The sequence below is a fragment of the Notechis scutatus genome, chromosome 5, assembly GCF_049901735.1.
Source record: "Notechis scutatus isolate UNSWTSFEM ecotype Mainland chromosome 5, rNotScu1.2, whole genome shotgun sequence".
Taxonomy (NCBI): domain Eukaryota; kingdom Metazoa; phylum Chordata; class Lepidosauria; order Squamata; family Elapidae; genus Notechis; species Notechis scutatus.
In genome coordinates, this window is record NC_142013.1 from 91,596,814 (window position 1) to 91,619,590 (window position 22,777).

Here is a 22,777-nt window from a genome sequence, read left to right on the forward strand (position 1 = left end):
CTGAGGCAATCTTGGTTTGAAATGGGTACGTCAAACAACACTTGGAGAAGAGTGGATGTTGATTATTTGGTGTGTAACAGTTACACCCTTCCACCCAAACATTACAAAGGACAGGATTTCCCTTAGAGGAGGAAAAATTCTGACAAAAGTATAAGGAAATGTCTTTTCTATTGAATAAGGCTACAAAGAGAATTGCAAAAAGGTTTCATAAATACTTTTCTAACATGAATGTAGTTTAGGAAGAAAGAATGTAGTTTAAGAAGAAATTCTAATGACAAAAGCATTGCTTTTGGTGTTGGCATATGCTTTAATATGATGGATATATTAAATTATATTAACTTCAGTCAGATTCAGCATGTCCCTTTGCAGTTAGCATTTCACTTTCATGGTCTATTCAAGTATAGAGAATTTCGAGACAGAGTTGAACAATTGGTCCTCTGTGTTTCTGTTCAGAATTGAAACAATATTTGCAGTAGATTTAAACCAGAATTTTTTCTCATGTCAGACATATATAACTTAGTACAATGTGCAAAAGATGGTAAGCATGGTTTTAAACCAATAATGTTTGATTGCTATGAACACTAGCTAGAAAGAATAGAGGAAAAGAAAATTCTTAATCTTTTTCCTGACCTGATAGAGGGGCTTTAGTTCTTCTCTCTTTACTGTACCCTCGTAGATTAGCTGTTTCATGACAGCTGGAAAAAAGGCAGAATCTGGTGGAGCCTAACTCTTGGAAAAGTTAATTATGGTTTCCAATTTGCTATAATCTGATGGAAAATGGCTGCTGGAAATAGAAAAATAAAAATGCAAAAATTAATAAATTCACTGTTAAAATAACAATGACAGTGTGTGTATGCTGTTCTTAGTATGAAAATAAACATAGAATAAAAAGACAATTAACTATTGTTTCAATCAAATGATTTTATTGTTGAAATATCCAACTGTTTTTGCATGTATTTTGCTTCCCCACTTTTTACAAGAAACTATATTGATGGAACAGGCAGTAAGGTTTTTAGAGATAGTGATTAAACTAATTATATAAATGTTGATAAATATTAAAGCTGCAGAAATATTTTGCTTTGAGAATCAGTTTCTACCTAGCTTGACCATAAAAAAATGAAACACTACTTTATGGTAACTATGGTAAAGTTATTATATTTCATATTAGAAAGAAAACTCAATTTAAAAAATACAATAAAATGACACAATTAGAATGATTCAGAAGTTTCAGGTATATTGAAAAAAGTTTCAACAGTTACAGTTATTTTAAAAAAGATTTTTAAAAAGCCACATTTCCTGAGAAAATAAATATGTTGATAATTTACATATTTGTTGATAATTTAAATATTTGATAGGACAGAGCTTCAGTGTAGATGAAGAATTTTCTTGGCATTTCATCAAGGGTCTTAATAAGATTGATATACCTGGAAAGTATCAAGTATTTGACACTGAATCCTAAAGGAAGCGTCTTAATCATATAATAAAACCTTCATTTTAATATAATATTTAGAATGGGGCTTATTTCAGTGATGTCACTGAAACAGCTAAGTTATCTTAAAATATGGTGGTGTAAAATTTTAAATGCACAGAGAGCTAATTATAAGTGCCATCTGTTAATTTTACTCCTTTTTTTGGCAAAGACCATTATGGAGATATTACATCCGACAAAATGTTATCCTTCAATTATGTACTTCAAACAAATACTTCATTTGTTCAGTGACCTTTTTTGTGTCACAAATGCATGAAGTATGACAACTCTTAACGGATAAATGTTTGTGAAATAGTGTTTCTTAAGACATAGTATTTCAAAGACATAGTATTTCAGCTGCAATAGCACTTTACAATAAAACGAAATGATTACATCCTTCCTTCCTTCCTTCCTTCCTTCCTTCCTTCCTTCCTTCCTTCCTTCCTTCCTCCCTCCCTCCCTCCCTCCCTCCCTCCTCCCTCCCTCCCGCCCTCCCGCCCTCCCTCCCTCCCTTATTATGCTAAATTGCTCTTTAAGTGTACTTATTTTGTCATTATTTAAACATTTGCAAAGTTAAATATACATTACATAAATCTGTCTTACTAGTCAGAGCAACTCTTGCACAACCTCTCCTTTTTGGCTTAACTGGGAGTGAGGGTATTCCCATGACAGCATCATCCTGAGTTGTTAGCAGCTATTTGTTGAGAGCATGCAGTGATTCTACTGGTCCAGCTCTGCTATTATGCATGCTAAGCATTACAGAGATAAGTCTGTATGGAAAAAAAACAACAACCCTGAAGTATCCATCTGCTCATTTCTGCTACACTGCATTGATGTAAGATTACGCTAATCTCGTTGCTTGTCAGGACAGGTTAGTGAAAGCAGGCGTGTGGGTAAGACTTAGCTAGTCTGATTCTATGGAAGATTGTAGGCTGCTCCTGTACATGCCATGTTAAGTGTAGCAGAATGGGTTGATTATCAGCCAGCTTTTTGAGATTCAGTCAAAATGCTTTTGAATTTCTAGATTAGAAGTTGTTCTCTTTTTTAAAGTCACTTCCCCAAAACGTATTCTTATCTGTCCATCCATCTATCCAGTCTGTTTTAGCCATTATCTGCAATTATTTTTTGCTTGATTTTTTTGTATATATCTATTTTCTGCAACAAATAATAGTCATATAGTTTCTGTACGTCGTGTGACAAAGAGGGCCATCCATATTTCCTATTGTAAATTAACTCCCACCCAATTTTGTTAATCAGGTTGAGATATGAGAAAGTTGTGTTGTTACTGACTGACTGACAGTTCTTAACCTTGCAGGTTGAACATCCCATCACAGAATGCATTACTGGTTTGGATCTGGTCCAAGAAATGATCCGTGTTGCTAAGGGATACCCTCTTAGGCACAAGCAGGCTGATATTCCCATCAACGGCTGGGCAGTTGAATGTCGAGTATATGCAGAGGTAAAAAATAACTCTTAATAGCTGGAAAGAGAATTGCTGTAGAAGAAACTTGTTAGATGTTGGGAGAAGCTAGGATTTATTTTTATCTTGTTCCAGTCCATGTGCATGAATGAAGTCCCCCCCCCCCCATTCATTCTATAAAATTCTCTATGATCTAGAAAATAATATATTGGGGAAAAGATTATAATGGTATTTCAACATTTTATATAACTTTGCTTATTTAGGAAAGCAAAAAAATACTGAGCCCTTAAAAAATGGTCTGAAAAGACAATGTGGTTGCTTTACATTTCCAGGAGATATTATAGACTATATATCAATAATAGGCTGTGTGGTTAAATATTATAACCAATAATAGTATTTTTAGAACATCCTTTTTATTTGGAATTGATCAAGTTAACTTTTATAAATGGTGCCACTGGTATATGAAAGCAAAAGTTGAAGAAGTTGTTTTCTATTTTAAAGTCACTGTTAGAATAATTTTTTCAGTTCTCTTTATATTGAATAACACAGGTTATTTTATGTTTTTTTCCTGTTTACTCTTTTCTTCTGAGTGTTCTTAAATGACTGAGAATTTGAATGCAATCATACATACAATAATTTGGATCAAACAGTTCGATTGCATTTATACTGGGATGCATGTCTTAAATATAACAGTGTTATTAATTTATATACGGTATGATCCTAAAAACTTGAGTCTTGTATACAGTTCCAGAAGTACTTATCTGCAGAGTATTACTCTGTGTGTGTGTTTCTGTGTGTGTGTGTGCACCTGCGTTTGCATGTGTGTGTGTGAATGTGGGGAACGTGTGCTCTTAGCTTGCCCCTTAGTATTGTGCTTTCTTTTAGAAAGGTTGCCCTTGCTTTAATAAAGGCACAGCAGGAAGTTTTTAGCTTTAACAAATCTTCCATGACTTGAATGGAAGAAGCAGTTTCATAACCCTACTAAAATAAGTCATTTTGAGAACAAAATATAGTTGGTCCATATTTAAAGTGGAGGAAATGCTTAGTTTTCCAGTGGCTTAACCTTGCTTCCTGTGCTTTGTCTTACAAAGTTAATACCACTCTGTGTTTTGAATTTCATTTTAGGACCCTTACAAATCTTTTGGTCTGCCCTCTGTTGGCAGATTGTCTCAATACGAAGAGCCCCTGCATGTCCCAAATGTAAGTAATTCTGATGTTTTATTATTACTTATTTTCAAAGCATGAAGAATTCATAGATTTCATAGTGTTTTGCAGATTTAGAAGAATTCAGGACTTCTTAAGGCTAGTTGTTCTAAACTATTTCTATAAACCAAGGAGGAATATAGTTATTTATATTAATTAGTGATAATTAGAAATGAATTGTACTGTACCCAAAACAAACACAAACAAACAAACCTCCAAATGCCATATATCTTGGGATGTACATCTAAATAAACTCAACCATTCTACATAGTCATTCTTTAAAATGTTGGACTAGCCGTGACATAATTCTGGCTTTTATAATGGAATGCTTCTATTTAGATTTGAAGCTTTTTAAAAGCTGAAAGGTATTTTTCTATACATAGTGAAAAGTGCTTTATTATACTGTACAAGTTTTTTTTGGAGTTCTTGTTTAATTGGTTTTTATACAGAAGGCAAGTGCATTTCTGTTCTTCAAGGTAGCCAAAATATTGGGTACATAAGCATGGAATGGTGTTGGGTTTGTGAAATGACAAAGGGGATACTACTATAGACACGGTTATTTACCATTATTAGCTACATGGGGGAAATGGGGAAATGATATACTCCTGAATTTTAAATTTGGTGAAACTGAATATAGGATTTATTTGATTTCTAAAATTGTTTTTGCCTGTATGATTCCTATAGAAATTTGGCCCGGGGTGGTGGTGGGGAGGCTTTAAGAATTCAAGCTGTGTTTAAAAGCAGAAATACAACGTATAAATGTTTAGTAAATTCTATATGATATTAAATGGAAGATTTAAACACACAGGCACACATGTTACAGAATGTATCTTAATCATGTTTAATGAAAACCAAATGAACTAAGGAAGAATTTCCAGTAATTACTCTGGGGATGGGTCGAGGTTTTTCACCATCGTGTAATAGCTAACAGGATGTCAAATATTTTGCCCTTGCAAGTTTTTGCAATTTGCAATATTCTGAACATGAGACCTGTTGAAAGTACAAGTGATAATGGACAAACTCTACCTCCTATGGTCTTTGTCCCACCAAATCTTTCTTCAATTAATGCTGCAGCAGGAGTTTTATGTAATAACATTTGCACTTATGAGCCATCTAGAGAAAGAAAAAAACAATTAAAATACCTTAAATGTTCTGCTTACTGCTGTTATTTGCTTGTGCGAATGTTGCATGTCAGCTAAATGGATCACAAAATAGATAAAGTGATTGGGTGCAAGAGAGTGCATGCTAAGCTTTGTCTATCATTATTGCTGGGAGCAATCAAATTGATGCCAGCAGGACAGTAGATGCGTTGACAGCTGTAATTATGTATCTCCATGGTGATCACTTTTGGCCTGTCATGGAGGCCTGCAAGGCCCCTCCTTTGCAAGCATTTAATCAGATTGGGCTGTCACTTGTCAGGTAGACATGGTGGGTTGGGAGCTGTGCTTAGGGGAGAGGTGAATTGAAAATGAAGGGTGGGAGATGCCTGATAGATTCACATGCTCCATCATGATACTGAGGGAAGAAATTTTAATTATGTTGGACGCCTAAGAGTAATGATTTTTGAGGATTTCATATGAAGTGCCTGGGCCTTTCCTTTTTGGTGTGCTCTCACCACTGTGTTAAAATAGCACTTTTTTTTTTTACAAATTGTGTTGATTTATTTTGTTTTTCTTTTTATAAGCAGCAGGGCACATTTGAAATTAAGAGAATATTCTGTCAGTTGTACATGTCCTATAAATTTATGGAAACAGTACAGTATAACATTTCTTTGCATTTCCCTTATAAAGATTAATTGTTTCTTCTATTTCCAAAATTGACCAAAAGAGAATTATTTGCCAAAAGAGAAAGGTATAGTCAGAGAGGTCTAGTGATTAAAGTACCAGGCTAGAAACCCAAGAAACTGTGAGTTCTAATCCTGCCTTAGGCCACAAAGCCAGTCCCCCTGTCTCAGCCCAACCTACTCACAGGGTTGTGGTGGGGAAAATAGGGAGGAGGAAGGAATATTAGGTATGTTTGCTACCTTGAGTCATTTATAAAAATAATAATGGCAGGATATAAATAAACACTAAATAAATAAAAATAGTGCAGAAGTACAGTTGCGTTCAGTGATTAAAACTCCATGCTTGCAATGGTCATGAAATTGTTATTATTTGTTTAATATAAGTGTAATAGAGTTTACATATGAGCTCAGACTTGCCACAAATGAAGTAACAAGACATATCCTTGTTTATATGCACTCATGTTGTAAGACGCTTGGCAACAAATACTTAAAGTAGTGTTCCTCATTATAGGCAATTACATTTAATAACATAAGCGGTGCCCTGATGGTTTATTTAGTTGTTATTTAGTTTATTTGTGGCCCATTTAGTCATCCAGCAAGCTCTTCTCAAGGTGGACAACCAAATGCACAAGAAAACCTAGTAGTCTCCCAGTTGAAAGCCTTCAGAGACAGTCAGAATGCCATCAAAGCTAATTTCAAGCTCTCCAAATTCTCCAGCTATCACGATCACTGTTGAGAATTTTGAGAATTGAAATCCACACATCTAGATATTGGTCAGATTGAGAAGCTTTTGGGGGTTAATGCCTGTGTATGGAATGGAGAACTTGCTCTTAACCTCGGTGTTGGGATCCTGTGGCAATTTTATTACATAGATTCATACCTTGCCTTCAAGAAAAGAAGGTGACTAGATTTTTCATTTCATTTTTCAGTAGCACTGACCTTTATGTTGATAGGAAACATTCTTTTATTATTCTAATAAAATAAACAAGCTTTCTCTGCCCTCACAACTTAAGATGTTATATGTTAGGAACCCTAAAAGCCGTATTGTAAACACAACAAAAATGATTGATAGTCAAACCCACTGAAATTCAAAAATAGCTTTCACTTTTTAATGGTTTATGTTTATAATCCTGCATTTTTTCTATCTCTGGTATGTATTTATACATGATATTTGCCCTTAAAATGTCTCAGAAGTTGCTTGATCCTAAATAGAATTAACTAAAAAATACATTTTTCTGGTGCTATGGACAGAGACTTGAAAATCTTGAGGTTAATAACTGTAGTTGCTGTTACTGTTAAACTTCATTTGAAATAGCCTAATATTATTTATAACATATTAGAGTGTACTTGCATTAATGTATCATTTAAAAAACAAAAACAAATTTACTACTTGAGGGAAATTACAAGAATAAAAATATATGTAGAATATTACAAAATTACTGGTGTCAAGTTTTCCTGAGCTGTTAAACCTGTTTCATATAGCATTATCCTAGATACCTAGTTTCCTATATACAGAGGGAAATTATCTGTGTTTTACTATTTTACTGGAAATTAGGATTAAAATGTAATATGTTCACTCAAGGCTATATACCATCAAATTGAAAACTGACTATAATTTTTCTTTTAAATTTTAAATTTTGATTCTCTCTGTCGGTTTATTTTCATGTGTTTTGCAGCCAAGCAAAAGAACCTCTAGTCTCAGGAAACATTAATAACAGTATCAACTTCCTATTTTTAAGATGTAGATATTAACATAGGAAGCCCTTAAGAAGAAGACTGAACCATAAAGTTCACTAAGGTTTCTGCAAAAATAGAACCATTCAGTAAATAAAAATCCTTTTTTACCTATGTAACAGCACTGTTTTACTATCCATTAAAGTAATAAAGTTACAGTATCCTATATGATCCGTATGGAATCTTAAATATAATGTAATGTATTCAATGGCATTAAAAATGCTTTTTCCAAAGGCAATTGGACTTTCTTAGCTTTTTTCTTTGAAAACATTTTGCTTCTCATCCAAGAAGCTTCAATGACCTGCATGATTAAGAATCTCCATAGACCAGGGGTTTCAAACTTGTGGCATCACGTTGTCATCACCTGACGTATCACGACTTTCCCACCCTTCACTAAATGAGGGTGGTGTGGCCAGCGCATGATTATCTGGCCTGAGGGCCGTGAGTTTGACACCCTTGCCATAGATATTCAGACATCATGAACATACCTTTTTCCATTTACAAAGTTCAAAAGTTTGCAATTTTTTAATCGTCACAGCCTTGCTATGTTAGCTTGCAAATAATAGTGCATGTTTGGAACGTCAAAGGCATAACTAATTCAAATGATTGCTGACACATTGTTGCATAACAAATCTTGTTTCATGAGGAAATATATTCCCTTATTTTTGGGTTACTCTGGCTTCCTTTTTAATTCTTTAGCTTACATTTTTTGAAAAGGTATACAGTATGTTTATATTGGAAAATTACTTTATTCCCTTCCTTGTTTTGTTCTTAAAAATTCTAATTTTTAAGTATGTATTTTGTGGTGAGAGTGATGCAGAATTTTGAAAGTTAGTTTCCTTTTGAACCTCAATAGTTGTGCTTGCATATTTTCTCTTCTCCTGTGGAATGAGGATAGCTAAAATCATTGTTTTGATGACTGGGCATTTCTAAGGCATCTTGTTTGTTTTCTAAAGAAGGTGCTTGACAGTTGCTGTTTGAATTAAGAAGCCTGCATTAATAAATGTGTAATTATAAAGCACAATCCATCTTTTTTTTTCCATCATGGAAGAATGTGATGCAGTTTTCATAGAGTAAAGCCTATTAGGACATGTCATTTGGATAATAAAGTCATCAGTGTGACCTCATGTGGATATTGTAGACAAGAGGTTCTACATCTGGTCCCTTGATAATTGCCTAAATTAAAATCTAAAAGCCTAACAGCCGTTGGGTTGACCTCTTTCTGCCTTGTTGCAGACAGATGAACTGCTGTTTTATTACAAAAAAATTCTTTTCCCCAGGTGAAGATTGAAGGGAGTTTCTAAGCTGCTTCTTTCCCTCAGTCCTCCAAACCCAAATGCAATATTTTGTGTTACATCTCTTTTACCTCATCAGGTTTAGTTTTTCTTCTCAAAATTATCAGACTATTAAATTATCTTATTTTTTTAAAAAAATAAAAGTCTATGTGTTTCATTTAACATGCTTTACAAATTTCAAAACCAGCAAGGATTTATTCTGGAATTAGTTATTTAATAATTAATATTTATTTTTAATATGCAGCCTGGTAAAAAGTAAGTAGGAGATTAAAATTATATTAATGAATAACACTAAGTTTTGTTGGTTAATTAAGTTACCAGATTCTTCAAACAGTTCAGTAGTTACTAGAGTCTTGTATGTATGTGTGTATGTGCACACATGCCTTCATATGTCGATGTATTTATCTTTCCCACCCAGTCTATGAAAACCTATTTAAAACTGTAACCTTGCAGAACATAACTGCAAAAACTCTCTGAACGTCACTAGAACTGCATATTTGAGAGAAATACAGGTTTCAGATGAGAGTGAAACAGAAAAGGAAATGGTTGCATTTATGAAAGTTAGAAACCAAGAATTAATAGAAGCTAGCTTATCAGTTCTAAAGTTTCTTTTTGGTATACCTGAGTATTCTTCTGGAGTAGTAAAATCCTGGGTGTAGTAAGATATACATAATGTAATTACAGAACACAGATATTTTTTGTGTAAGATGTTGGTAAAATCAATAACTACAAATATTTTTATGGCAATGATGAATCCCCTAGTGGAGGATTTAAGACTTAGATATCAAAATAGAGAGGTAAGATTTGTGGAAACTTTGCCTTATGGTCCATTGCAATAAATGCAATATTCAAAAGAATGGTCATGCTTACTACTATTAATAATAACTAACCCCAACCTCCTCCTATTATAAAACTAATTTATCCCAATTTGTTCTAGGTTCGTGTTGACAGTGGCATACAGCAAGGAAGTGAAATCAGTATTTATTATGATCCCATGATTTCAAAAGTAAGTTACATTTTTATCCATTGAAATACGCATGCTATTTTTAACGTATGTATATAGAAAAGTGCAGTTTTCTCATAAGAAAGCTAAAGAGAGTCCTTCTTTTGGTAAAATCTTTGCTATCGTGATCCATTGAAAATATATAATTATTTCATGCTGGTTACCTCTTAAAATGCATTTTTGTTTCATTCTGTATGGTAACAGGATACTATTTCAGTAGAATATAACTTATTTTTGGAATGACATTATTTAAAAAAATAGCTTTATTTTGAATTCAAAAATCTTATGTTTCTTAAATTACTACAAACTTTTAAAACATCCTTCTGAAAAGTTGAGAATTAAAATTAGGCAATTCATCACAGTGTTTTGTGAGCATAAATCTTTTTGTTTAGCTTTCAGTTTTAGTAGGGACAATAGTGACATCTGAGTTGACTGTGTTTTACACTTTTTAAATCAAAGTATAAACAAGTCTTTACTTCCCTTTTCTTTATGTCTTTGACCAAGACACAATTAAACCTGAACATTTCTAATAAACTATTAATTCCTATTTATCTAAATTGGGACATTATGATAACAAGGTTCTGAAAAGTCATAATATTAAATCATGATTGTTTTCATAACCTGGTTTGTTTTGTAATAATAACTGAAGCTTGCTACTTTGTAAGAGCACTAGTTAGAGTTTTCCATTCTTAATTGAAAGGTACAAAAAACAAATTCTTATTCTGATTAATTATCTCGAGTTGTGGCATCCTGGGCTTAGCTGTTTAACCTGAAGATGGTTAAGCTATAGTAGAATGAACTATAATACTTATAGATTCTCGCAAACCTCATGGTTTCTAGTTTGTTTGTTTGTTTGTTTATTTATTTATTTATTTATTTATTTATTTATTTATTTATTTATTTATTTATTTGCTTTGTCAATCGCTTACAAGATAATAAGTATAAGTATAAACATAGTTATGAATACATGAAATGGATACATATAAGAAAAATAAAAAGAATCAATAGGACAGGGACGGTAGGCATGTTGGTGCGCTTATGCACGCCCCCTACATACCTCTTAGGAAAGGGGTGAGGTCAATAGTAGACAGTCTAAGGTTAAAGTTTTTGGGGTTTGGGGAAGAAACCACAGAGTCAGGTAGAGTATTCCAGACATTGACCACTCTGCTTCTGAAGTCATATTTCCTGCAATCAAGTTTGGTACGGTTAACCTTGAGTTTGTATCTATTGTGTGCTCTTGTGTTGTTATGGTTGAAACTGAAGTATTCATTGACAGGAAGGACATTGCAATTTTATTGCATTGTATCTTAAAAGGATTAAAATGTGTCTTGTTTTTGTTAATGACTGTACTTTAATGTTTTGCTGGATACCAAGCTCAATTTCTTATTAACATTGGCGTATTAAGTCTGTTCCTTTAACTATGTCTGAAATTGGATGTCTCAAAATTAATTAATTGGACAAGGTTTGGTTACAACAAACTGTAGCTAATTTGAAACAGAAGGAAAAGATTCTATTTTTTTCATAGTTAAGCTGGTTGAGAGGACTACTGTGCTACAAAGAAAAAGAAGCCTGCTATATCAGGCCAAGGCCCATTGTAGTACAACACATTGTTTCCCACACCAGCCAATTTAGATGATTGTAGAATGGTCTCAGACAAGTGGTAGAGGCGTACTTCTCCTCACTATTTCCGCTCTACAATTAGCATTTGGAGGCATATTACCTCAGGCCAGGAGTAATATTGCACCCTCAGTAGTAAAAATCCTTGACATCTGATGTCCATGAATGTATCCTGACTCTTTTTAAAGCCATTCAAATTATTGGCTATCACAAGATTTTGTAATGAATTCCACAGGTTAGTTTGTTGTTTTCTTGTTGTAATAGACTTTCTACTTTCCAGCAGAAAACTTTACAGAAGTTTATTCTGTAGCACAAAACTGTAATAGAAGATTATCCAGAGAGTTATGTTGGTCTTTTCTTTAGTATGGTTGATACTTCTTTGTAGTGTAGAATACATTTCAGCTGAACCTCATTACCTCATGTCCTCTAGCCATTATAATTCAAAGCATCTGTCTCTTTTGTTTTTGGTTTCTTTTATTTTAATCATCTCTATTTTGAGAAGTTTCACCATTTGTATTCAAATGTGACTGTGTTTCCATCTAGTTAACAATTTCCATTACATCAAAAGCTAGCTATAACACCATTGTGATCTGGATTCCTTATTGGTTTTACAATATCTTGCAGTAGTGCACAAACACCAGTTAAGATTTAATTTAGAATTGCATTTTCTTTGGCTGTTTCCAAGATCAATATTCTAAGGCACAGAATTTGATTTTTAATAATTTTATTACTTTTATACTCAAGTTACATGTATTAAAGACATCTGCAATTGAGCAGCTAATTATCAATTTCTTTGGAAGTATTGAAAAGGAAGTAATTTCTCAGGAGAAGAAAATAGAACTAGCAAAACTTTTGACCTGACAAGAAATTAGTGGAGACAATATAATATATGAAAGTGGGGAAAATCCAGATAGATTTCCAGTTGAATGGAACAGAAATTTTGTAGATATTTTAACAGCTATATTGTTAGTGGTATATAATAAATAATGCAATCTTTCTATATTTCTCCTATCATTTTATATGACCTATATTATAGTATAGGGAAGACCTTCCTGGGTGTGCAAACTAGAGATTAGAATCTTGGCTCGTGGTGGATGTTTAACTGCAATACTATCCAGAAAGCCATAGAAAGTAATACCACTGATAATTCCCCATCTTGATTTAGATTTATAAAAAATAGACAAGCATCTGATAATAACCATTCTAGGACTGATATTTTACACACTGTAGCTGATAAATTAGTACCAATAGAAAATAATATTTGTAGCTCAGAGTTGAACTTTGGGGTTCTTGGTGCTCTCTGAGTTTGGTGGTTTTCTTGCCCATATTTCATAGTATATAAAAATAAGAGCAAACCTTACTCTCTTCAAGCACTGATGATGTTAACTTGGCTTGATAATGAAATATCTACAAGAAAACCACCAAGCTCAGAAAGCACCTGTGTGTTGTGTCCCTTTTCAAATGTGGTTTAGCCACATTAAAAAAAAATGTTTTAGTTTTCCATATGATATTCCCAGTGTTTATTGATAGGATGGGATCGTTGGATCTACTCTAATTTTATTTTAAGCACACACACAAATAAAAAAAATTATCTTCCAGGCTCAACCTAACAACATCAGTATCACTGCCAGTCAATTTTGTCTTTTGTTGTTCAACTACAAACTGCACTCCTCAAAAAAGTTGGGATTGTTCTTTACTGTTTTATCATATGAGTGGTCAGAAATCATGTAACTATCGATTCTATAGATGCCAGTTTGTCAGAAGTTGATAAATGGTCTCATAAAATCACCAGATGTAGAATGTGATGTAGGAATCTGCTTGAACTGCACCCTGCCAGTGCTGAGAGAAAAAAACTAGAAATATGTATATAACTTACGTTTTGGATATCATATTCCTAATTTGGAATAAGATTTATGGACACAGTATGCAGTGAGGGTTGTATGTTGTCATACCTTCATTTGGCAAAAATAATAGACAAAATTCTAGCTTAACAGAAACCATAAAGGTTGAGGAATGAACGTATGTATTGAAACTTAATATTAAAAAGGAATTGTGAAATAACCAGCATGTTTGAGTCAAAAAGATTTTGGTTGTTATAGAGTTCATTTTTTTTTAATGTGTGTTCTAGCTGATCACCTATGGATCCAACAGAAATGAAGCTTTGCAGAGAATGGAAGAAGCCTTGGATAATTATGTTATAAGAGGTAAATTACAAATATAATTTTTCTAGGGATCATGGCTTATTTAACTGTCTTAAATCTTTTATAGTTCTATTTTAACAAAGTTTAAGCTAACTTTATAAAGTTATGTTATATGCTATATTGGTTCTAATGTTTTATAATACTATATGATATTTACTATCATTCTGGTCAATGGCTTCCTTCCTTCCAAAATGGAACAATTTGGTAACAGAATACAAACATGTTTAAATGAAGCATTAATCTCTTTGCATCTGCAGTGACACAATTAGTTATTCAGACATTTTCTGTATAAGGACAATTGAGTCTAGTAAGCTTTAAATATTATTTTTTGTCAAATAAAGCATTATTTAAAATATAATAAGGTTTTTTATTGATAAACATATCTTCTCGTTGTCTACAAGAATTCAAATCTAATTCTTTTTTTCACTCAGTTGTTAAAATTTGAATATCAAATTGTTTCACCACTAACAATATTTTATCAAGCATGATGGAGAGAAAGTTTCCATCGGATTTATTAATTGCCTGTAAAAGATTAGGTATTTCTAAGACTGAAAATGTTGCAAGCCAGGCTGAAAGTAGGTATTGTAAATACTGCTGTTGATCCATATGAGGCAAACAACATTTGCACTAAAGTGAAAAATGATTTTAAAAATTGTCATTTTCTTGTGTTAATTAATCTAAAGTATAAATCCCAGTTTCCAACAAAATTTTCATATAATTAGTTCATAGCATCAAAGCATGAAAAAAACAACCAAAACAATCACTTTCCAGAGATAATGTACCGTGTTTGAAATGGTAAATAAGATGGTATTTTGATGTCAAGAAAATCCAGCTAGATCAATTTTGCAAATATTTCACAACAATATTTTTAATTAAAGTATAAGATGAAGAACAGTTTACAGACCTTCTAATTTAGTTTATTTAATGAGGTTTACTATTTTCCCTTTCAGTATTATAAACTCAGAACAAGAAATGAAATGCAAGATTTTCGTACTAAAGAAATACTGTATATTATAATATCTTTATATAGTAATTGAATTAAAGCTTAGATATTTGAGAGGAAGGTTCAAATCAGGAAAAAAAATCACACTGCATGTTAGCATCTCTGAATTTTGGCTAGGAGTCCTAAAGATGATATTCCTCATTTATCTAGTTTGAGCTGGATGGAGTCTGTGTATCTTGTTAGCATTGTATAAAGTCTTCCTGCAACTGCTAGTTTCATTGGGCCATTTTTTCTTAAAACATCATTCCTTTCTGAAATTGAAGCAGTCAGATTGCTGTGAGGAAACTTTGTTTTGCACTCTTGGAAAAGATTTGGTTTTAGATTGCTACCATGTATGAAAATTATAAGTTTTAATAAAATGGTTACATAATGCAGAAGTAACTTAGCAAAATGCATGGTTTACTTTCTGCGTTTAACTACACGCGGAAGCAATAGTAATATTTGCAGGTACTTAATCAAGCCTACATAATTCCACTCTTGCCTGTAATGCTAGTGTTATTAAGAATGATTAAAGGACACATTTTATTCTTCCTCCTAATTCTTTTTATGGAGAGTTATTATTATTTGAATACCAGTAGGTAAAGATTTGATGTGATAATATTTAGAAACAGAATTCCAGTGGAGCTGTTACATTTTTTTTTCATCTCCTCAAATAAGTTGTCTGCTTTTAACTTTCGTTTTTTTCCATTAGAGATAATTGTGTAATTCCAACACTGCTGGATTTCAAGGTTTTGACATCTTTCTTCCTAACCCCCATTGCTGAACTCCGATAAATCAGTGCATTAAAAGAAAGAAATGTAGAAAGCTTTCCCTCCTACTTTCCCTCTGCTTATATGACCTTTACTTCCAAGAAAGAGAAGTCTAGTAACTTGAGAGCTTTAGCACATGTTTCCTTCTTTAAAAAAAAAAGATCCAGCTGCTGAAAAATCTTGAAACTATATGAAATTGTGCTTTTTTAATGATATACTTTTATTTGGTAATTCTTATTTGGTAATTGTACATAGCTATTTTTTTCATCAGAATCATCAGTAATATAGAGTTTTAATTTGGCCATTTCTTTCTAGCTGTCCAGGTTGACATCTGAAAAAGATGTAGCATTGGCAAATGGTTACAAAAGCTGCAATATAATGGAGCACAATCTATGTATATAAAAGTGAAATACCACTCACGCATCATCACAAAACCTCCAGAACCGTAAAGCCTGCAAACTTGAAATTTGGCACATGTTCCTCTTGGCTTCTAGGTGCTCACTAAGAAAGGATTTTTCAAAATGACCATCAGAGCATTAGTATTTTGTATATTATTATTAACATGCTCTGATGCTAAGGAGTTCTACTCCCCCTCCCCACCTGAAAAGAAATCTGTTCCAAATGCAAAACACAAGCAGAGGAGAGGAGTTTCAGTTTCAAGATTCAGTTTCACAGCAGCAACCAGCTTTAGTACAGAACAGTTGAGCTAAGCCACGCCAGGCTGCTTGCTGTCTCCTTGCTCACACAGCAAATATTGATTCAGTTTCCAAACAGCCCTCAACTCTCTCACACACTGACAGGATGCTAGCCAGAAGAATACTGATGGATGCTGGTAGGCAGAGGCAGAATTTTTCCTCCTTATTTTCCTCCCCAAAAACAAAGCCTGACCACATAGTTTTGTAGCGAAGCACGGGTATTGAGCTAGTATAAAATACAGCTACTTTTACACATTTAGATAGTACATACAGAGTTTTGGCATGTTTAAAGAACTCCACAGTTGTATATTCATATCATTTTCTGATCAAGAACTAATAGGTTAATTTAGTGGGTGGAGAGATCAGAAAATGATATGAATATACAACTGTGGTAACTAAATGAGAAAATCCCTATATTTTTATTACTTGCATAATTCTTGTTTTAGGAAATGTTCAGTGTTTGGGTTCAGAATTGTAGCTAAAAATTATCTTATGTATAATATAAATTCTTGTTAAGAATGAAATATTTTAATGTATTTACAGGTAGTCCTCAACTTATAACATTTGTTTAGTGATTGTTTTACGTTACAATGGCACTGAAAAAAGTGACTTATGACCATTTTTCACACTTATGGCCATTGTATCATCCATTGCTTAGCAATGGAAATTTTCAGCTCTATTGTGGTCATAAGTCGAAGACCACCTGTACTAACTTACCTAAGTTTACATACTAACCAGCTTCCAAGACTGAGGCATTTATAGGTTCTATTCTTATTATATTGGCTACTTCTGCTAATTTTTGATCTTTTTAAATTTCAAAAAGTTAATATCACTGTATAAGTTGTAGCAATTAATATTATTATATATATTATTAAATGACTACCTTTGATCCACCTGCCATCAGTTCTTCTTGCTATGTGACCAGCCCATTTCCATTTCAATTCTTTTACTCTTTTAATGGCAACGTATACGTCCATTTGTTCTCTAATCTACATGCAGGTCTTTCTATCTTGTCTTGTGATGCCAAGCATGTATCTTTCCATGGCTCTTTGTGCCACTCATAGCTTTTGTATCGATTGTGAGATTAGTGTCCATGTTTCACTGGCATATGTTAGAGCAGGTAGCGCACACTAATTGAAAACAATGTTAGCTTGGGCCAAAAATTTTGGACACAATATTGAGTTAGAAGATTGGGGAAAAATGTGGAACAAAAACTATACTTTAACAAAATCCACTGCATACAAAGAAAACCAATACGAGATGTTTTACCGTTGGCATTTAGCCCCAACAAGGCTTGCAAAGATGTATCCCAACCTAAACCCTAAGTGTTGGAAATGCAAACAAGTGCAAGGTACTTTTTTCCATGTCTGGTGGCTGTGCTGGAAATTAAAAAATATTGGATTAAAATACAAAAATGGCTAAATGAAATCACCCACTGTTGAAGAGAGTTGAAGCCTGAATTGTTTCTCCTGGGGATCATTAAGGGTGAATACCCCCAAAAGATTAAATATTTGACTATACATATTATTATGGCAGCAAGAATTGCACTAGCACAAGCTTGGAAAATGTCTAACATACCATCAGATTGTTTAATAATCCAATTTTTTTTCAAATGCACAGAAATGGATAGACTCACCATAGAACTGAATAACAAGGAAGACTCAGAGCAGTGGTCGCCAACCGGTGGGCCGTGGCCCACTGGTGGGCCGTGAGAAAATTTTGGTGGGCCGCAGAGAAATCTCACCCCCAGAGCTCCCCCACAAAGTAATTAATCCAGGCTGTGCAGAAACACAAGGCTGTGCCATCCATATGGCCCGCGGGAACCCTCCCCGCCCACTCACTCCTTACCTGGTAAACTTGCCTGCTAAATTGCTATTTTTCCTTTTTCCGACCATCATCTGTTCTGCTGTGCCAGGAGATTTAGATTAGCTAGGAAGCAGGAAATGGTTGGATTTCTTGCTTTTTAGCTAGTCTTTAGATCTTCGGCTCAGCACAGCCAAACCTCCCTTAGGACTGAAGGTTTGCTTGCAGGCAAATTCAGTGCAGACTCACGGCAAGCAAATTTGAGAGACTGAGCTAGCTGATGGCAGATAGATAGATCACTGGATAATTCTGTGAGCAACTCAGTCTGCCTGCTTTGCCCGATTTTGGGTAAAAGTTGCTCTGTTTTTAAATAAAAAATTCAATATTTACATGCATGGTATGTTGTGAGTTAATTTTATGAGTTTGCTTACAAGCAAATTTTATGTGACAAACTGAGCTAGCCAATGGCAGATATATCTCTGAATGAATCTGTGATTCTGTGAGCAACTCAATCTGCCTGCTTTGCCTGATTTTGGGTAAAAGTTGCTCTTTTTTTAATAAAAAATTCAATATTTATATAAATATTGATAATATTTACATACAAGCCATGCCCAGCCAGTCACATGACCACCAAGCCACACCCACAAATTAGGCCACTCTCACAGAACCGTTTAGTGGTCCCTGGGATCTAAAATTATGAGTTTGGTGGTCCCTGAGGTCCAAAAGGTTGGTGACCTCTGACTCAGAGTATTATGCAACTTGGAACGATTTGTATCAATGGATAGACAGTAGAAATATGAAAGGTATAGGTTAAAAATAAGTTTATTTTTTTTCTTTTCTCTCATGTTGTATATGTATATGATTAATGAGAACCTGTTGAAATGGATGAACATTTGGAATGTATGAATATTGCTAAGATTTGTTTTTGTACTATCAGAGAACGATGGTAAATAATATCAACTTATTTTCTTTTTATAGATACATTTGTATTTTAATATTTTAATTTCAATAAAAGCTTTTTAAAATTAAAAAAGAAAAAACAAAAACTTTTCTCTTCAGGCATAGGGAAAGGTTGTTCTTGAAAATTATGCTTACCTTGCCAGATACCTACCAATCACATTTAACTTGCCATTCAATTGATGGTCCACCTAATGGTAAGTGGACCAAGGCAGTCATAGAATGGATTCCACTTGATAAAAAGCATCTACAGAAGAGACTTAAAACAAGATGGTGACATCAGCAAGTATTGCGGGCTCAATTAGCAAAAGAAAGCTTAGGACCGTATTGGTCAGAATCACGTGGAAGGGGCCTTCATCCTGCAGTGGGTAGACAATGGGTAAAAATGATGAATGATGACATTATTAAATAAATTATTAAAATAATATTATATACAAGCTATATGGCATGTGAAGCGCTCTGTTTCTTTCTCCCCCTCCTCTTGGTTATACTTTTAATATATTAATTTTTTTTTTAAAGAAAAAGGCTGGGATTAAGTAATCAATATTTCCCAGGAGATATCTTTAATACCAATGACCTGCTCGTATTAAAAAATGACACTCGTGCCACATATCATTTCAGATAAATGAATAGGAAAAATCATGTTCAAAATGTCTGTTCAACAATTTTCAGGGATAAGAAGTTGTTATGGAGACAGATTACTGTTGTGTCTCTGGTCCCTTGATTTGTAGAGACAGGACTGCAAGCATTCCTTCTTTACATATTTTCACAGACAGAGAAGATTCCATTTGGAGTACATTCCTAAGGTATATAGGATTTTATAGAGTTCATCCTACAGAAAAAACCAATCTGTTTCTTTGTTTTTACAAAATCACACGAGCCCGTGATAACTATTGCCAGATGTCACACCATTGGAACAGTATTACTATCCCTACGCTGAGGGATAGATCTGATCACTGCAGCAATTGTTGCTAATTCCATTCCTGACCTTGACTTATATCTGCTAAAGGGTCTGAAATCCCGACTGAAAAATTTCCAATGATCTATATCAGGGGTGTCAAACTCGAGGCCCGTGGACCAGATCCAGCCCCAGGGTGCTTAGACATGGCCCCCGGGGCCACTCTGGAAACAGTGGACTTGCCCACAGTGCCTCTGCCAGCAAAAATGGAACTTGGGAGGGCCACACGCAGCCCCCTGAGCTCTGTTTTTGATGGCAGAGCACTGAAGGAGGCCATCACAGCAAAAAATGGAGTCCAAGGGGGCTGCACGTGGCCTCTGAGCTCCATTTTTGCTGGCAGAGTGCTAGCAAAACAAACTACTAGCAAATCCTCTCAGCAACGCCTAGGCCACCATAGGTGCCCCTGACATGAGTGACATTGAGCTGGCCACGTCCACCTGGATGTGCCCCCCACCCCCCTGCAGTCAAAGACAACCCTGATGCAGCCCTCAATGAAATCGAGTTTGACACCCCTGTGTTAGGGAGTTAGATTTGGTGAGCATGAGGAGGTGGGCCTTTTCTGGCAGGGAGTTAGATTTATGGAACATTCTCAAAGGAGGGTCAAGTCCATCCCTACTTACTTTTCAGAAGTCCCTCAAGACTTCTTGATTTTAGTACTGGGGTTTTATATTTGTAAGGTGTTTTGAGTCTCTGAGAGTGAGAGGGCAGCCAAATAAATTTTCTTAATAATAAATGGATAAATAAAAGAGACCTGGCTTTGCAATATATCTTTGTTGTACACTGTGAGTGGAAATGTGTGCTTCAAAGGTACTTTTTCAAGAGGCAACTAGACTTTCTGGTTTTTCTTTGAAGTCATTTCGCTTCTCATCCAAGAAGCCTTCTTCAGCTATGACTTGGATGACTGAGAATCTCCATAGACATGTACTTTTTTTGCTTGTTTTGGCATATAATTTATATTTTCCCTATAACAAATTATTTGAACAGATCAGTATATTTGATTAAATGTTTTAGCTGCAGATACCTGTATGTAACCTGCCTCCCTGTTCATCCCAACAAAATGTTCTTTCAAGACTTTATGCAATAAAATAAAAGAACTTTTAATTGGGAAGTATGTGCATATCTAAAGCACTACTGCTTTGTAATCTGTCACTTTTCCATTCCTTTTTCAAGCACATTATGAAAGAGATTCAAAATATTTCAGCCTTTTTCCTTCCTGTGTTCTCCAAATGTGTTGGGAATCTCCTGCTAGGCCAGAGTTGGCTTGTGACATTTGCTTAAAGTGATTTAGTGGTATAATTGATCACAGTTCCATCCTACCACAACTTGTCTTATTAATGCCATATGCATCTACAAGCAGATTACAAAGATGAACAGAGTTAAAAAGTCACTGAAGTTATTAAGTCAAATCTTCTGCTCAGTGGCAAACATGCTTTTCTTCAAATACTGTATTGCAGTTGAGATGGATAATTAGAATGGAAAAGTGTGTATTTATGTGAAAAACTGGGAAAATGTGAAAAAAAATGAAGTGAAATAATAGATACCTGTCTAGATACAATTCAATAACAGCCTGGTTTAAGAATTTGGCATACTACAATATTTATGTACGTTAGTATATTATTAGCAATAATACACTAATAATGCACATAATACACATTTATCCCAAGGTACTGAAGACAATGTAGATGTTTCTTCATTTTTATTTTTCCTCTCTAGGACTATGAAATTGAAAAACAAGTAGCATAAATAAGCATAACGTTGTTGAAATTATGATGATTTGAGTTGTAATAATGGAAATACTATATGTATGTATGTATGTATGTATGTATGTTTTATTGTTGTAGCAATAGATCATAACAAGGTGGCATAGCATGTAACAGGACAATTAGTTCCCTGTGTAAATATTGCCCATTGGCCACTGGCTGGTACAAGATCACACCATGAATGAAATGCAGCACCCTCCAGCCTGCCAAGCCAGGGACTGTTACCAAAACAACTTGTTTGAATGTAATTGGACTAGGGGAGACATCCATGAGGAAGGGTGGGTAAAAGAGAAGTGTTAACCAGCTTTGGGCGTGAAAAATCAGATTCAGCTTTGCTATGCTGTAACCACTTGGCTTTAGTAAAGTATTCTTTCACTAGGAATGGAGTCAAGAGTCTTCCTTTTCTGTCTGACCAAGTTGGGATGGCTGACACATGCAGTGTTTGAAAGAACTGTATTTTTATATTGTTTGGAATAAATATTTTCCTCGTATTTTTCATAATAGTTTTCAGGAAATGTTATGTAGTAGATCTTAATTGTCTGCCTTTTCCCTTTAGTGCTATTTAAATAAAATTAAATATTTATTAAACATGCATTTCTAAGATAATCTTGCAAAGTAGCAGTCCTCAATTATCATTATACTATTTAAGTTGCTCTGAAAACTGAATGCTTTTACAACTAAAATCTACATGAATGAAGTTCTTTCGATTTCACTTAACTCAATTAAAATTCTCAGCAAGTTAAATATGTTGAATTGTTTATCTATGGCAAGACATAGGACACCAATTAAGTTTACATGGAAAAATGCAAATTTGTGTTTTGCGAACGTCAAGTTGACAGAAGCTTAATAATATAAAAAGGACTAATCAACGCAGAATATGTTTAGTGTCAGTAAATATTTATATTGAAGAATGTTTCTCATGAATGATGAGGTGCCACAGGCAGTTTATTCTGAATTTTACTAATTAAATTCTATGACTCGGATCACTATGCTCTTGCAATTTCTGTATCTTTTTGTACGAATATACATAAGCCATTATGTAGACTAAGGTGATAAATGGCATATGGGATGCCCATTCAAATTTTTTTACTCCAATATTTAAAGCTGATAATAAATTGCAAATTTTAA

The 22,777-nt window shown here is 34.1% G+C and overlaps 1 protein-coding gene across 4 annotated transcripts in view; it reads left to right on the plus strand.

Annotated features, from left to right (window-relative positions):
* PCCA (propionyl-CoA carboxylase subunit alpha) overlaps nucleotides 1–22,777 on the plus strand; it is a 232,525-nt gene that overhangs the window by 90,357 nt on the left and 119,391 nt on the right. For all 4 annotated transcript variants that reach the window (XM_087967316.1, XM_087967315.1, XM_087967314.1 and 1 more), the window contains 4 exons: nucleotides 2,784–2,927; nucleotides 4,014–4,088; nucleotides 9,841–9,909; nucleotides 13,652–13,727. In XM_087967316.1, coding sequence (XP_087823442.1) covers nucleotides 2,784–2,927; nucleotides 4,014–4,088; nucleotides 9,841–9,909; nucleotides 13,652–13,727 — 364 coding nt within the window. The remainder of the gene's footprint in view (nucleotides 1–2,783; nucleotides 2,928–4,013; nucleotides 4,089–9,840; nucleotides 9,910–13,651; nucleotides 13,728–22,777) is intronic.